General features: G+C 32.7%; 1 protein-coding gene across 3 annotated transcripts in view; it reads left to right on the top strand.

Moving 5' to 3' along the window:
- Positions 1 to 306: 306 nt before the first annotated feature.
- LOC127729591 (cytochrome P450 2U1-like) overlaps positions 307 to 16,906 on the top strand; it is a 32,814-nt gene continuing 16,214 nt past the window's right edge. Inside the window, exons 1-4 of one of the 3 annotated variants that reach the window (XM_052237405.1) lie at positions 307 to 843; positions 2,043 to 2,564; positions 4,659 to 5,102; positions 7,724 to 8,213. In XM_052237405.1, the coding sequence (XP_052093365.1) occupies positions 702 to 843; positions 2,043 to 2,564; positions 4,659 to 5,102; positions 7,724 to 7,899 (1,284 nt within the window). In that variant the 5' untranslated portion in view covers positions 307 to 701 and the 3' untranslated portion in view covers positions 7,900 to 8,213. Of the gene's footprint in view, positions 844 to 2,042; positions 2,565 to 4,658; positions 5,103 to 7,723; positions 8,214 to 16,906 lie in introns of those variants that run through there. The other 2 variants (XM_052237407.1, XM_052237408.1) reach the window with 2 other exon arrangements.

Below are 16,906 nucleotides of genomic sequence, written 5' to 3'. Positions count from 1 at the left end.
TAAAAAATGTGAACTTGCTACTATCGTTCGGGATTTTGGGTAGATGTTGAACACGCTTTTATACGCTTAAAAACTTTCAAACTCAAAATCAACAAGACCAGACTGTGGAGCTTTGTGCGGGTTTAGTAGAGATCGATTTATTGTTGTTTGTTGTATGTCCAGTGACAAATATTTCATGCATTTCCAGGACGAGGTTAAGTCAAATCTAGAAGTGCATACTTGAATTACCATTAACCCCCTTCCCCCCGCACACCTTTCCCGTCCTATAATCATAAGCAATAATATCATATAAAAATCTTTCTAATCAATATAAATTCAAATGAACAAAAGAAGTGTGTAGGATATCTGGTCACCATCAAGCAAATTGAATTTTTATCTGTTTTAATCGACAATCAATGTTTTGACACAGACCCCACGTTTAAAGTCTAATTTGTCAACCCCAGGGTCGAGTATATACCTTTTCGTAACACGTCTAATGAAAACACTCAAGGTTATGGATGACATTGTTGTAAAACTAACCGATACATGGATTCTTCTGGTTTTTATTTTTATTTTGACAGCCATATTTTTATGGAAACGGTCTCGTCGTCCCTCGGACTTACCACCAGGACCAACACCGCTGCCCTTGATTGGGAATTTGTTGTGTTTATTTGGAGGAGACTTTAACAATAACAAGACAACTATCACAAAAGTATGGACGGATGTACAGTTTGTCATTAGGACCATATTGGGCTGTTTTTATTAATGATACACGCACACTTCATGAAGCCTTTGTTAAACATGCGGATATATTTACTGATCGGCCGGATGTATTTTTCTTCACGAAAATTCTGGGCGGCAAAGGTTAGTTTTATATACTAGTATCTCACATCCCTCCGGGGAAGACACCAGAACTCTAAAACCAAAAGATATGACACCATTTTTTTGCGTGTGCACGACACTTGGTTCTAGAATAACCTGCTTTAGGTACGCTCGAGACCAAACATTTTGAAATCCAAAAGAATAAATGTTTGTTAAATTGATAGGGTCGAAATAGTACAGTCAAAACGGTCTAGATGGGCTTATCCCTTTTCAGGAGCCTGTTATTCAGTTGTTGTAGCAGTCTTTTATATTTGTTTTTATATCTATTGTTTTGTCATAAATTAGGTCGATTGTTTTTTTTTTTCGTTTGAATTGTTTCACATTTTATCATGACGGGGACTGTTACCGCTAACTATAAGGAATCGGTGTATGAACAAACCAATAAACAAAACACATGTGACAAACAGCAACCAACGGCAACCATTGAATTACAGTATTCTGACTTCGGTCAGGCACATGCAGAATGAAAGTTTCAACAAGGTTGCGATACCCAACCGTCCCTCAATCTGGAAAAGTGGTGCACAACATAAGAAAAAACTGTTACAATCAGTTGATAAACGATTGACTCAATTGATCGATACAAGAAGACTAAAAAATAAAAGTAACGAATTCCCGCAGTTACTGAAAGCTAGTTCAAAGTCAATTGCGATCACGAAGAAATATCCTGATTAAAGTATCAATCAGTATCACATGGGTTAAGTGTAAATACGTTATAAACAGTGAGGGCCTGATGGGGGGGGGGGGGGGGGTCTCATCACGATTCACGAGTTGATTTTTGTCAATCACGATTCACAGAAAATAAATTTCCATGATCACGGATCACGAAAATATAAAAAAAAAATCTGTAGAAAAACGGATCACGATAGCGAAAATGCGACGATCACGAAGAACGAAAATAACCCATCAGGCCCCTCAACAGTCTTAGAAAACACGACCTTGTGCAATGATAAAATGGAAGTATGGACCAATCTAATATCATGTCATAGTGATAAATGAATGAATTTATTATATGAGCTTATGACATGGGTTTTCTAAGTTGTTTTAATTGTATGTTTTTGATTCTATTGTGCAATTGTTTCTATTTATATTTGTTACTTCTAGCTAGTATTTGCATGCATATTTGACAATAAGATTAAAAAATATTATACAAAAATGTTAGCAATGAAATCTCTTCTATGTAGGGATTAGTGCTCGGAGTGGTGCTTCATGGAAAGCTCAGAGAACTTTTACGATAAACGCTTTGAGGCATTTTGGATTTGGTAAACGAAATATGGAATCAAAAATTCTCGAAGAGGTGGCATTTCTTATGGAAGTTTTAGAAAGCAAGAAAGGAAGTCCTGTTAATATTGAAACTAATGTCAGAGAAGCTGTCTCGAATGTAGTTTGTTCCATCGTATTTGGCAAGAGATTTAACTACGATGACAAGATTTTTCAGAAACTTATGAAAGACTTAGAAGAATTTTTTTCTAACCCTTTTCTACCTATGGTTAATTGGATTCCGTATCTACATTATGTTAGCTACATTTACGATGTGTTTGGGACACAAAAATGTATCAATATTATTAAAGACTTAAAAGTCCAGATTGCCAACATTATTGAGGAACATAAACGTACTTTTGACGAAGATGACTTGCGAGATTTCATAGACGCTTATCTATTGGAGTGGCAAAATCACACGCGTGAAAACAAAATACAATTCTCAGGTATGTTTAAATTAATGTTCTAGCTAGATAATGATCGATTTACATATTAAACAAATATATCATGAATTCAGAATAAAGCGCTGCAACGAATGTAGGAAAATAAGGATGTGGACTGAAAAGCAGTCGGTTATGATAAGCTTATACCTTGATTTCGTAAATAAAATTGATACCGTTGATTACATTTTCACAAACTATGAAAAATGTAGCAAATCCTTTTATGAGCTTTTGAAGTCTTTTATGAGGAGAAAAGTGTGTGATATGGGGCAAAATAATTTACCCTGTATCGTAGGGAAAACCCCAAGGAATCCGAACATCTTGCAAAAATTTCTGAACCTGACATGACTACATCCTTTTTGTTTTGTTTATTAGTGGTATCCAATCAGTGATATCCCATTTCGAGAAACACACATAAAAGAAATTAAAAATCAATTGTTCACAGAACAATTGAAGGTCTTTTCACCAGTAAAGATCTATTTTGATATTAAAATATTAAAAATCTAAAATTTCAGTTCCTATGGCTTTATGATGTATAAATATGAATTTAAAGCAAAGGTCAAAGTCTAGAACGTCCTATCAACCTATGACCTTGACTTCGATTTCAAGGTCACAAACCAAGGACCTCAAATCAAAAGACCCTAGGTCTTTAATATGTTTGGTTAATGAATTATACCACTTAACGCATAATTCTAAATATAAGATGGGCGAAAACTCCCATTTATTTTCTACGCACCCTTTCAACCAAAATTTATAAGTTTCGACATATCGCAACTAACAATTTAGTAAAAATAAGATGTCGATATGTTATACGGTTTTTGAAAAAAAGTAAGAATAAGCCAAAATCAAAATTTAGAATATGACCTTGACCTTTGACCTTGACCTAATTTTCTTTTTTTTGGACCAAGGACCTCAAATCCAAAGACCCTAGGCCAATGTCACTTATGGTTTACCAGTTAGAAACGCATATCACTTATATCAAATACATAAGGGGGAATAACTCTCATATGGAGTCTCCGGATAGCTTCGGTCAAAATAAAAATCCTAATCCTGTAGATGTAACGAGCAATTTGGTAAAATAAATTTGTTGTAATCTTTTACGGTTGCGAAGGAGTAGTGGCCACAAGAAAACAGTGTTTGGGGAGATAACTCTTACAACGTAAGGTATTTGGTTACCCGGTTGTCAGTTTTAAAAGCGTATAAACTATACGATATCATATTCCAAATATCTAAGAGACATCTTATGAAACAACAAAACTACGCAAGTGACAAATTAGGCGGAAGAAAAAAAATAATAATAATAATCAGAAGAAAACCATTAGGTCTTTCCACGGAAAAGTGGAAAGACCTAAATAAAACAAAATGATAAAATAAGAAGCAAAATCTTTAACTTGTATATTAACTTAACCTGTTTCCTATTCGTTTTACAACTAGTACTTGCGTCTCTTTGAAACTCTATTAGATTCCTTGTTCAGTATTTATTTCTAAAGTTAAAACATATCGTGCAACACCAAACAGTTTTCAACAGCATTCAGCTGTCAGTTGAATGTAGATTCAAATTGATATAGAAACGATATTGTCTTTCAATGATGCACATATTTGCGAAACTAACTGAAAACAATTACCGTAAAAAGTTCGTTGTTTCATCAAACAGTCGACATTCTAGTCTGGAGTTAGTTTTGTTTTTTCACAAATGTGCAAGTCCTTCGTGTTTCTTTTATTGCTAATACTTTATATAATTTTGCTGTCATCGTCAAAATAAGAAGACTAAATGTAAATTGCATGCAATAACGTGATTCCTATCATATCCTACATGCATGAAGTTGATTTATTGCAAGAAGATATTATTAAATTTAGATTTCAGCCGTCATCAGTACATCATCTTTACACATAACAATTAAACAATCTTGGCGAAAAATTAAGATATATAAATTTGATTTGTTTCGTGAAACGTTTGAGTGATTAGATCCACTATAACTCAACACAAAGTGCACGTCTCTTTTAAAATTAAAAACAAATTATAAATTAAAATGGAAGTGGGGGATTTCATTTGTAAATACAATCATAACAAATGATATGTTATTATGTATATTTATACAGAGGACAACCTAGAGGCCGTTGTACTAGATCTGTTTGGTGCTGGAACTGAGACAACATCAAGCGGTATCCTATGGGCAATTATTTTTCTTGTTAATAACCCGGATGTTCAACAGAAGATGCGCAATGAATTGACGGAAGTTGTTGGTTCCAATCGTCAACCGTTGCTTACCGATAGAAACAACCTACCATACTGTGAGAGTGTTATAACCGAGACATTACGTCTTGGTAATATTGTACCCTTTTCACTCCCTCATACGGCCACTGAAGATTTTGTGATAAATAATTACAAAATACAAAAAGGGTCTATTGTGGTTCCCAACATGAACGCAACCTTCCATGATGAGAATATGTTTCTAGATTCCAATGATTTTGATCCAAGCAGGTATTTAGATGAAAATGGAAAGTTCAACGAAAGGAGAGAGAATGTTATGCCATTTTCCCTTGGTATGTTTCTTTATAATACATAATTGCATAATCATTCAAAAACCGGGGATTTTCCTTATGAAACACACCAATTAAAAATGCGCTATTTATGATGCTAATATTTAAAGGTGTTAATAAAAGCAAAAGAAGGAATCGTGTTGCTAAATCAACAGCTATTTGAATATCACAAAAGAAAAAACACAAAAGACTACAATACTAAGACTAAACTTGCAGTCTGATGTGCATTTTACGGTCTATTAAACATATACCATTTATTGTACAGTGATATAAAAGACATGTTATGTTATTTTCTGTTTCTTCCGTATTGCTTAAACTTGTCTCAACAAGGCTGATTTCGTTCCTACATAGAAGGGTAAAAAGTGGACCCATCTTTCAATACTGAATCCCACTGCACATGGCAGGTGCGCTCGACGCCAATCTTAATTGACTAGGATTGTTAATTTTCCTGCCAAAGTTGGGTGGTTTTCTCCGGGCACTCCGGCTTCCTTCACCAATAAGAACTAACCGCCAACAAATGCACAATAGTGATGAAATGGGATTTGAACGCCAATCAATCAATCAATCAATCAATCATTACAGTATACTGGGTTTTTTTTTTGTTATGTTTTAAGACTGATTTTTGCCAGCACTGTTTTGTATTTTGCATGTCTTTTTAAGTGCTACTATTATTTTTTTTTCAATTTTGTCAGTGTTAATTTATAAAAGAAACAGACAGTACTTAACCGATATCAAAAATTGTTTGTTCTAAAACAATACAAAAAACAATTAAATAACGACACTGGACATGTGTTTCTGCAGATAATTATTCTGAGAACTAACACGTTAAAAATTCAGCTAATCGTGTCATTCTAATACAAAACAGGGTTGATGTTAATATCACATTAACATGTTCTCTACCTGATGCTGAGTTCACACGTTATTCGAATTCGATTTGCATTAGCTAATTCGAATTAGTTTATTTAGCATTTGAAATGTTTTTCGTCCGAACGTAAATAATATTAATACGAATTACAATGCGCGTCAAATTCGCTTTACTGTGTTAACTTTTAATTAATTCGCATTATCAACATATTAATTAAAATTAAAACAAAACAACCATTTAAAAGCCCAAACATGCTCTCTTGATCTGATATGGCATTTATTGGAATAATTTTCCTATCTCATTTCAATAATTTTGAAATTTGAAATAAAAAGGCAGGATCTCAAAAGGCTGTAATATTCTTAACGTTGTGATTCTGTCAGCCTGAAATATAGATGTTTATATAAAAGTACCCAAAGTAACTCCCACCTCCTTACAAAAAACAACAACGTAACGGAGATGGTTTAATACTCTCCCCTGGTTAGCTGTTTGAACTGAATTGAAACATTTAACACACTTTCCACGAAATTTTTGTAAAATGATTGTATGGCGTTGATCGATCAATACATACTTGATGTCACACGGAGCTCTTTTAAGTGACTTTTGTTAGTAAAATGTTGAATTTTGCTCTTTCTCGATAGCGCTCAATATCAACTGAATTGATATTCATATAGTACTTTTCAGAAACTTTAAAAATGAATATCTTACCAAGCTAACGATAATGATTCATTAGATTTGTTGACTCTAAATTTTAATGTCTAACATGTTTGTATTTTGGGCAAATTTTGATCATTGTGCACTGTCTGTTTACATACAAATGTTGAAATGTTCGTGAGGCAGTAATGACGTTGCATATGACGTCATTATGGTTTTCACGTATGATATTTTCGCGGACACGAATTATTAGTGTTACGTTGTTTTAATTTTAAAGAATCAAGAAATAATGAAAATATTCTAAGTACAATTTAGAAAGTGTCCACAACACAGTTTAATTCGAATTGAAGCGAATTAACTAATCCGCATTAACGAAAACGCATTCCTAATGCGAATTGGATAATGCGAATTAGCCAATTGGAATTCGATTCGAATTAAAAAAAAGAAAAATGTGTGAACGCAACTAAAATGTACGTGTGAACAAGGCATGAAATGCATGTAATATTTGCAAGTGGACAAAGGGAGTGACGTGAATGTATATAGACGACAACAATTACATTTGGCAACAAAGCAATGTTAAAAGTTACTAAGTTACTTCCTTTGAATAGAACATTTATTTGTGTTGTTCTGGAGAAATATTGTAGTTTTTGCTGGCTCTTTCGAGGAAGACCAAGACGATCTCCAACGTCAAATCAATATCTATAATTTGCAAAAAATATTACACGTACGGAGGAATAAACAAATTATACAAAAATGATTAAAAAACAGAATTGTTTTTATTAAACAAATTGTTGGTGAGGTTCTACCTTGGATGGAACTGTTTTTAATGGCAGCATTATGACTCGGTGTAAAGTCATACCTTATATATACAGGAATTCAACATTTTATGTCGTTTTGTTGACGCTACCAAGCTATCATTGTTATCATTGGATAAGGTCTCAATGACCGGAGAGTGCGCAATTATCTTAAAAAAAACTATTGTTTGGTCAAATTTCGTAGGGCTACAATCAAATATAAAGTATCAATCAAACTTCATAAAGTTCAATGAGAAATATTTGTATTATCTATAGCTATACAAAAGTTTTATTGATCATGTTTATCCCGACAGGTAGACGGGTTTGTCTAGGTGAGTCTCTAGCGAGGATGGAGTTGTTTTTATATTTGACAGCAATAGTAACTCGATACAAAATCATGCCAGTAGGACAACTACCGCCCAAGGTAGACGGAAAAGTAGGAACAACGCATTCGCCGACACCCTACTCTGTACGATTTGTTGATTGGTAATAAAAGACAGGATATCGGCGACAATTTCCATTATTTAATCGCTGAGAATAAAAATAAATTGGTACGGTAAAAGACATTCCTTAATGTACATACATAAAGACTTAAACTGAAGATGAAATTTAGATCCTAAGAAATTAAAATTCTAACGCTGACCTATTACTAAATTTGTGACCTCAGTCCTTACATTATGCGTATTACATAATTGATAAAGGAATGAGTGTACATATTGAAACCAAATTTTCTGATAAGATTAAAACACTTTTTTTCTCGTTTGTATATGAAATCTTGGATTAATAAAACAAAATATAAATATGTGTATTGTCATTGTTGTTGTCTTTGGGTAATTGATTTCAGTTTGCAATTATATGAGTAGGGAAATTTGATCTAAAATTTTCATAGATACTGCTACAAGTTTCTGTTTTATTTTATGTATTTATATTATGTAAATAAATTTAAGTACCATTTCAGTATAATTTAATTTTGGATGTAACACGTCTTCTGATTGGCTGAAAGTTTTTTTTTTGTCAAGCAGCTCATAAACATAATTTTGTCATGTGACCATGACGTTATCAACGTTTTTTTTTATCATTTACTCCGTAAAAATGGAGTTTAGAATTAAATTATTGGGAATGACTGTTATATTTTTCTGTCCATTCCAAATTACCATAAAAATGTGGTGCACCACATTTTCGATATTATTTCTTCATAGACAGAACAATTATTAATTTGAATGAGTGTCGTAACATCATCCACGACTCACTCCGTACTTACTGCACGAAATGGATAAAACGAGAAAAAGCTGACGAAAAATCCTTTGATTCTTTTTTTTTTTTTAATTCAGTAATGAACATAATTGATATTCGTATTAAACATTTTAAAGATTATTTTACTCCTATAACAACATCCATATTAGCCCTATTTCTCGTATCAAACATAAGCTAAAAGAACTCGCCAAGGAATTTGTTTTTGTAGCGGCTGATAAGGCCGCCAATAATATCATTTTTGGAAAATGACATCTGTAACAAACATAAACTTTTAGCTACCTCTTTACAAGCATAACCAAATACAATGAAAGTTTCAACTATGTACTTGCTTCCGAAACCGCACAAAACACCTTACAAGTATAGATTTATTTTGTCTTCAAACCATTGTTCCGCTACTAATCTGTATATTCTACTTACTACTACACTTGGTACAATAAAAAACTGGTAATAAATTGTTCAATAAGGGATTTGAAAATATTGGAATTAATTACTTTTGGAGTGTCAAAAATTCGTTGGAAGTACTTGATAAATTGCATGCTTATATTGGTGATTTCGAATCTGTTCAAAGTTTTGATTTTTTTACCCTATATACCACTTTGCCTCATAATCTCATTAAGAAAAAATTCACATATCTAATAAAATGGGCATTTAAAAAGTCAAAATGCGAATATATATGTTCGTACTCTTTTAGGTCATTTTTTAGTAACAACAAACAAAAGAACTATGTCAATTGGACCTGCTATGATACGATAACTGCCCTTGAATTTTTACTAGAAAACATTTTTGTTCGCTATGGAGATTCCGTATATCGTCAAGTTATCGGAATTTCAATGGGGACTAATTGTGCACCACTTATTGTGGACCTGTTTTTGTATTGTTATGAGTTACAATTTATGACTAAAATCAGCAAAGGTTCATCGAAACAACATCTGATACAAAAATTTAATAACACTTTTAGATATTTGGATGATATATTGGCTCTCTATAATGACGACTTCAGTATGTACACAAAAGAGATTTATTCTGCTGAACTGACTTTAAATAAAGCCAATACTAACAATGAACACTGCCCTTTCCTGGATCTTGATATCTATATCTTTAACGGGATGCGTAATACAAAAATTTACGATAAAAGAGATGATTTTTCATTTCCTATTGTTAATTATCCACTTTTAGATGGTGACGTTCCCTTGTCACCATCTAATGGTGTTTATATATCTCAATTTGTTTAATTCGCTCGTGTATGTAGCACCGTATTTGATTTTAACGAAAGAAATATCTGTATTACTGAAAAATTATTACACCAGGGTTTTCGATATCACAAACTAGTCAAAACAGTTACTAAATATTATAATCGGTACAAGGACATCATTCGTAAATATAAATCAACATACAGACATCTTATACGTTCAGGTATGTCACATCTAATCTTTTATGGTAATATTCTATACAAAGCACAAACATGTCGTCATTCGCCTCAAAAGCTAACTAAACCTTTAACCAGACTTATTCAGAAGGGATATAGTTACGTTAATGTTGTCAGGTCATCAAAGATGGCATATTTTGGAATTAATATTGATTCACTCATAGGGTCTTTGCATCAGAATAAAACACATTTATTCTAAAACCAGTTGTTGGCCAGATTCGGATTATGTTCTTCTCATATATTTTATGATGGTATGATACTAAACCCCTATCGGGAGGGATTGTGCTTGATTTTCATATGACGAAGACATAATCTTTCAATCAGCTTAATTGAGGTCTGGAGCTGGCATGTCAGTAACTGCTAGTAGTCCTTTGTTAATTTATGTATCGTTGTTATTTTGCTTAGTTTCTTCTGTTACCTATTCTGACATCGGACTCAGACTTCTTTTAAACTGAGTTTACTGTGCGTATTGCTGTTTGTTTGTTTATTCTACATTGGCTAGAGGTATAGAGGGAGGGTTTAGATCTCACAAAACATGTTTAACCCAGCCGCATTTTTGCGCCTGTCCCAAGTCAGAAGCCTCTGGCCTTTGTTAGTCTTGTATGTTTTTTTTTTAATTTTAGTTCATTTATATGTTTCGGAGTTTAGTGTGACGTCCATTTTCACTGAACTAGTACACATTTTTTGTTTAGAGGCCAGATGAAGCCCGCCTCCGGGTGCGGGATTTTCTCGTGTGCTGAAAACCTATTGGTGGCCTTGGGCTGTTTTCTGCTCTTTGGTCGGGTTGTTTTCTCCTTGACACATTCCTCATTTCCATTCTCAATTCTATTTTAAAACTATATGTAATAAAGTATGAGAAGAAAAGTAGGGGTTAGTTGCCGAAATTCCTATTGGCACTACATGGATAAAAATAGAGGGTTTCAAATATCTGTCAAAAAATCAAAAACAAATGTGGCGAATATCCCTAATTCCTCTTCATTTTCCTATTTTCAGTAATTTATTTCACCTCTATACTTCAGTTATGACCTTGACGAAACTGAAAGGTGTTTCATAATCGTCCGTACATCTGTTATTTCAATTTACATTGTAAATCACAAACATATTTTAGTCCTGAACATGCATGAAATATTTGCCACTGGACGTTAAACAAACAACAATCAATTTGATAAATATTTTACATATTGTAATTATATAGAAAGATTAAAAGGTTAAAATATCTTTCATCTGTATTTTGTCAACATTAATCGTCCTATGATTAATTTTTCGGAAGTGACAAGGACGTATCATGTAAATTTCTATTCATTCTAAGGTGATATAGAGTTGTTTGTAACTTTCAATATTGACATCACTTTTCTTTTTCTGGTCTTTTTATTTGGTGAAGCTTTCCATGTATTTATACACCTTAGGCTTTTCTTTTTTTTTTTTTTTTTTTTCTGAATATCGTAAATACAGAATTGTGCAACTACTAATGGCAATTGATAATTATTTCATACAACTTTTGTAAATATAATATACGCCTTGCACTTGGTGAATGACCGATACACTATGATTTGGCAGGTGAAAAGGTTGTCAAAATTTAACCCTACAACCTAAGTTTACCTATGTTATAACCACAAGTTTACATCTATATAAATACAAATACTCAAGGTTATGGATGACATTGCTGTAAAACTAACCGATAGATGGATTCTTCTAGTTTTTCTTTTTATATTGACAGCCATATTTTTATGGAAACGGTCTCGTCGTCCGTCGGACTTACCACCAGGGCCAACACCGCTGCCCTTAATTGGGAATTTGTTGTGTTTATTTGGAGGAAACTTATTAACAATAACAAGACAACTATCACAAAAGTATGGACGGATTTACAGCCTGTCATTAGGACCATATTGGGCTGTTTTTATCAATGATACACACACACTCCACGAAGCCTTTGTTAAACATGCAGATATATTTTCTGATCGGCCAGATGTTTTTTTCTTCACGAAAATTCAGGGCGGCAAAGGTCAGTTTTATTTTATCTTCAACTTATGACCTGACATCCCTCCGGGGCAGACACCTGAACACCAATATCAAAAGATGTGACACCATGTTTCGTGCGCGTGCACGACACGTGGTTCTAGAATAACTTGTGTTATGTACGCTCGAGACCAAACATTTTAAAATCCAAACAAATAAATGTTTTTTTTTTTAAATTGAAAAGGCCAAAACAATACAGTCAAAACAGTCTAGATGTGCTTGTCCCATTTCAGGAGCCTGCAGTTATTCAATGGTTGTAGTCTGTCTTTCATATTTGTTTTACGTTTATTGTTTTGTCCTAAATCAGGCCGATGTTGGTTGTTTTCGTTTGAATTGTTTTACATTTTATCCTACCGAGGACTTTTAAAGCTAACTAAAAGGGATGGGTTTATGTTCAAAATAATAAACGTAAAGCATATGATAGACAGTAACCAACAGCAACCACTGAATTACAGTATCCTGACTTGGGACAGGCAAATGCAGAATGATGTGGGTTCCAACGTGATTGTGAGTGCCCAGCCGTCCTCTAATCTGGGACAATGGTGTATATAACAGCATAACATAAGAACAAACTATTACAATCAGTTGAAAAAGGATTGACTCAACTGATCGACACAAAGCACAAACAGACTAAAAAGTAACGAATTCTCGCAGTTACTGAAAGTTAGTTCAAAGTCAATTACAATTACGTTGTAATATCCTGATTAAAGCATCAACTAGTATCAAATGGGTTTAGTGTAAATACGTTATCAACAGTCTTAGAAAACATGACCTTGCGGAATGATAAAATGTATGTATCGACCAATTTAATACCATGTCATAGTGATGAATGAATGAATTTATTATATGAGCTTTATGACATGTTTTTTTCTAATTCGTTTTGATTTTATGTATTCAATTCTATTGTGTAATTGTTTATATTTATATTTGTTACTTCTAGCTAGTATTTGCATGCATATATAACAATAAGATTAATAAATAGTATACCAAAAGGCTAGCAATCAAATCTCTTCTATATAGGGATTGCTGCCTCGAATGGTGCTTTATGGAAAGCTCAAAGAACTTTTACGATTAACGCTTTGAGGCATTTTGGATTTGGTAAACGAAATATGGAATCAAAAATTCTCGAAGAGGTGGCATTTTTCATGGAAGTTTTGGAAACCAAAAAAGGACTTCCTGTTAATATTGAAACTAATATCAGAGAAGCTGTCTCGAATGTAATTTGTTCCATCGTATTTGGCAAGAGATTTAACTACGATGACAAGGTTTTTCAGAAACTTATCAAAGACTTAGAAGAATTTTTGTCTAATCCTTTTCTACCTATGGTTAATTGGATTCCGTATCTACATTATGTTAGCTACATTTACGATGTGTTTGGAACACAAAAATGTATCAATATTGTTAAAGACTTAAAAGTCCAGATGGCCAACATTATTGAGGAACATAAACGTACGTTTGACGAAGATGACTTGCGAGATTTCATAGACGCTTATCTATTGGAATGGCAAAATCACACGCGTGAAAACAAAATACAATTCTCAGGTATGCTTAATTTAATGTTCTAACTAGATTATGATCGATATACATATTAAGCGCAGATACCATGAATTCAGAATAAAGCGCTGCATCGAATGTAGGATAATAGGGATGTGGACTGAAGAGCATTTTTTCCGAAAGTTTTTTTTGTTTATTTTTTGTTTTGTTTAATTATTAGTGGTATCCAATCAGTGGTATATATCCACTTTCGAGGAACACACATGAAAGAAGATAAAACAAAATGATAAAGAAGGAATAAAAAATCTTAATTTGTAGGACCAAAGCCGTTTCCTATTCGTTTTACAACTAGTCCTTGAGTCTTGCATCCTTAAATGTACATTTTTTTGTTTTTTAGTGGTATCCAATCAGTGGTATCCAATTTTCGAGGAACACACTTTCGGTAACAATAAGCTTACCTCAGTTACGTGAATAAAAGTTATACCTTCGGTTAAATGTTCACCAACTATGAAATATGTAGAAAATCAGCATATACGTCTTATTGATAAGTTGAAATACTTTTTTCATTATCATGAAATTTGGCGGGAAATGATTCTCTCTAGATTTTCCATACATTTAAAATTGGAACATTTTTTTTTCAGAAACAATGATTTTATAAAATTTTCAAAAATAGCTTTTAAAACGGTATGTAATAACAAATTATGAAATAAAAAGGAGGGGTTAGCGGGTAAAATTTTTCATGGCTCTACGTGTGGATAAAATCAAAGGATTCCGAAATTTTACAAAAAGTAAAAAACAAAACTAGCGAACATCCTTAAATGTACATTTTTGTTTTGTTTATTAATGGTATCCAATCAGTGGTATCCACTTTCGAGGAACATACATGAAAGAAGAAAAAAAAATTGATAAAAAAGGAAGTACAAATATTTAATTTGTAGGACCTAGGCTGATTCTTCTTCGTTTTACAACTAATCCTTGCGTCTCTTTGAAGGTATAGAACCACTAATTCAGGCCCGGTCGGAAAGAACATACAAGAAAGTAGTACATATTTTAAGCAAAATAGTTCCTACGCATAGCTGCATCTTTGTCAATAGTGGAAATATTTGGGTAGTTTTAGTATCAAATGAAAGGTTGGGGACTTGGGGTCACTGTAGAACCCTTGTTGAAAGTTTTATTTGAATAATAAAGAAGTTTAGGAAATTTTAATAGGAGGGCTCATTTGGCCTGTTGTTCAGATCAGAAGTTCCTGTTTTTGTACTATCAAACTTCCGGGAACCAGTACGCTCTAATATGCAATTAAAGGTATGTTGATTTTTTCAGCACAAGTCAGCATAAGGTACAGTTTAGACATGAAATAACTGCCACTTTATTTGAAATTAAGATAAAGTAGCCATTTATGCTTGAAATTGCAGAATTTAACATAGAAAGCAATGGGGCTATGAATTAGTGGTTTTATACCTATTACTGACAGGCATGTGAAATTCTATTTTTAGAAATCATACCCTTTACAGTGAAAATTGGTCACATTTGTTGTCAGAAATCATGTTACATTATTTTTTTTATGTAACAATTATTTTAGTGTCAAATTACAGCCCTCAAATTACTACAAGAAGGTATTTTAGCCTTTTTTGGTCATTTAGCATGCACACAGTTAAGATTTTACCTGAAATTAAAATTTTTGGATTATCTAACACTGAAACCAATGAAACTTGTATATTATGACTAGTTTATAGTATAAATATTGTTTTTGGTCATATTATCTAGTGAGTGTTCATGTTTTATTGTGTTTCTTGGTGAATTATTTATTTCAAGGATTATTGGTGTATACTTATATAGGAATTCCAAAATCTCACTTGAAATGCATTTTATGACCATTTTAGCAAGTTGTCTAGCTTGGAGATACATAAATTGCTCTTGTTGATCCATGTTTATACATAAAAGTATGGTTTTTTTTACCAAATCACTCTCCTTTTCCAACATGTAGAAAAAAGGGGGGACAAAATTATCAATTATATTTTATGTTTGGACCACTGTATTTATATTCAAGGAAGAATCTCTGATAAAAATAAGACATATAGGTAAGAACACTGTTATTTGAGTAGATATTAACAAATCAGAACTGGTAAAAATTGAAAAAGTGTCATATCTGTCACTATTAGTATCCATATGTAGTTTTCTTTGTTTAACGCATATGTTAATACCAGTCCAATTTGAGCTTGAATTCAGTGATATAGTGTTTTGACAAAAGCTTTATGTGTTTTTCTATGCTAAGAATAGATCATAGAAGGAAATAAAGTCAAGCAGAAGTCAATATAACAAAGTTGGTGCTGTTATAGGTATAGAACCACTAATTCAGGCCCGGTCGGAAAGAACATACAAGAAAGTAGTACATATTTTAAGCAAAATAGTTCCTACGCATAGCTGCATCTTTGTCAATAGTGGAAATATTTGGGTAGTTTTAGTATCAAATGAAAGGTTGGGGACTTGGGGTCACTGTAGAACCCTTGTTGAAAGTTTTATTTGAATAATAAAGAAGTTTAGGAAATTTTAATAGGAGGGCTCATTTGGCCTGTTGTTCAGATCAGAAGTTCCTGTTTTTGTACTATCAAACTTCCGGGAACCAGTACGCTCTAATATGCAATTAAAGGTATGTTGATTTTTTCAGCACAAGTCAGCATAAGGTACAGTTTAGACATGAAATAACTGCCACTTTATTTGAAATTAAGATAAAGTAGCCATTTATGCTTGAAATTGCAGAATTTAACATAGAAAGCAATGGGGCTATGAATTAGTGGTTTTATACCTATTACTGACAGGCATGTGAAATTCTATTTTTAGAAATCATACCCTTTACAGTGAAAATTGGTCACATTTGTTGTCAGAAATCATGTTACATTATTTTTTTTATGTAACAATTATTTTAGTGTCAAATTACAGCCCTCAAATTACTACAAGAAGGTATTTTAGCCTTTTTTGGTCATTTAGCATGCACACAGTTAAGATTTTACCTGAAATTAAAATTTTTGGATTATCTAACACTGAAACCAATGAAACTTGTATATTATGACTAGTTTATAGTATAAATATTGTTTTTGGTCATATTATCTAGTGAGTGTTCATGTTTTATTGTGTTTCTTGGTGAATTATTTATTTCAAGGATTATTGGTGTATACTTATATAGGAATTCCAAAATCTCACTTGAAATGCATTTTATGACCATTTTAGCAAGTTGTCTAGCTTGGAGATACATAAATTGCTCTTGTTGATCCATGTTTATACATAAAAGTATGGTTTTTTTTACCAAATC

This window comes from Mytilus californianus, unplaced genomic scaffold, assembly GCF_021869535.1.
Source record: "Mytilus californianus isolate M0D057914Y unplaced genomic scaffold, xbMytCali1.0.p SCAF_2, whole genome shotgun sequence".
Classification (NCBI taxonomy): Eukaryota; Metazoa; Mollusca; class Bivalvia; order Mytilida; family Mytilidae; genus Mytilus; species Mytilus californianus.
This window is presented reverse-complemented; position numbering and strand designations above follow the sequence as displayed.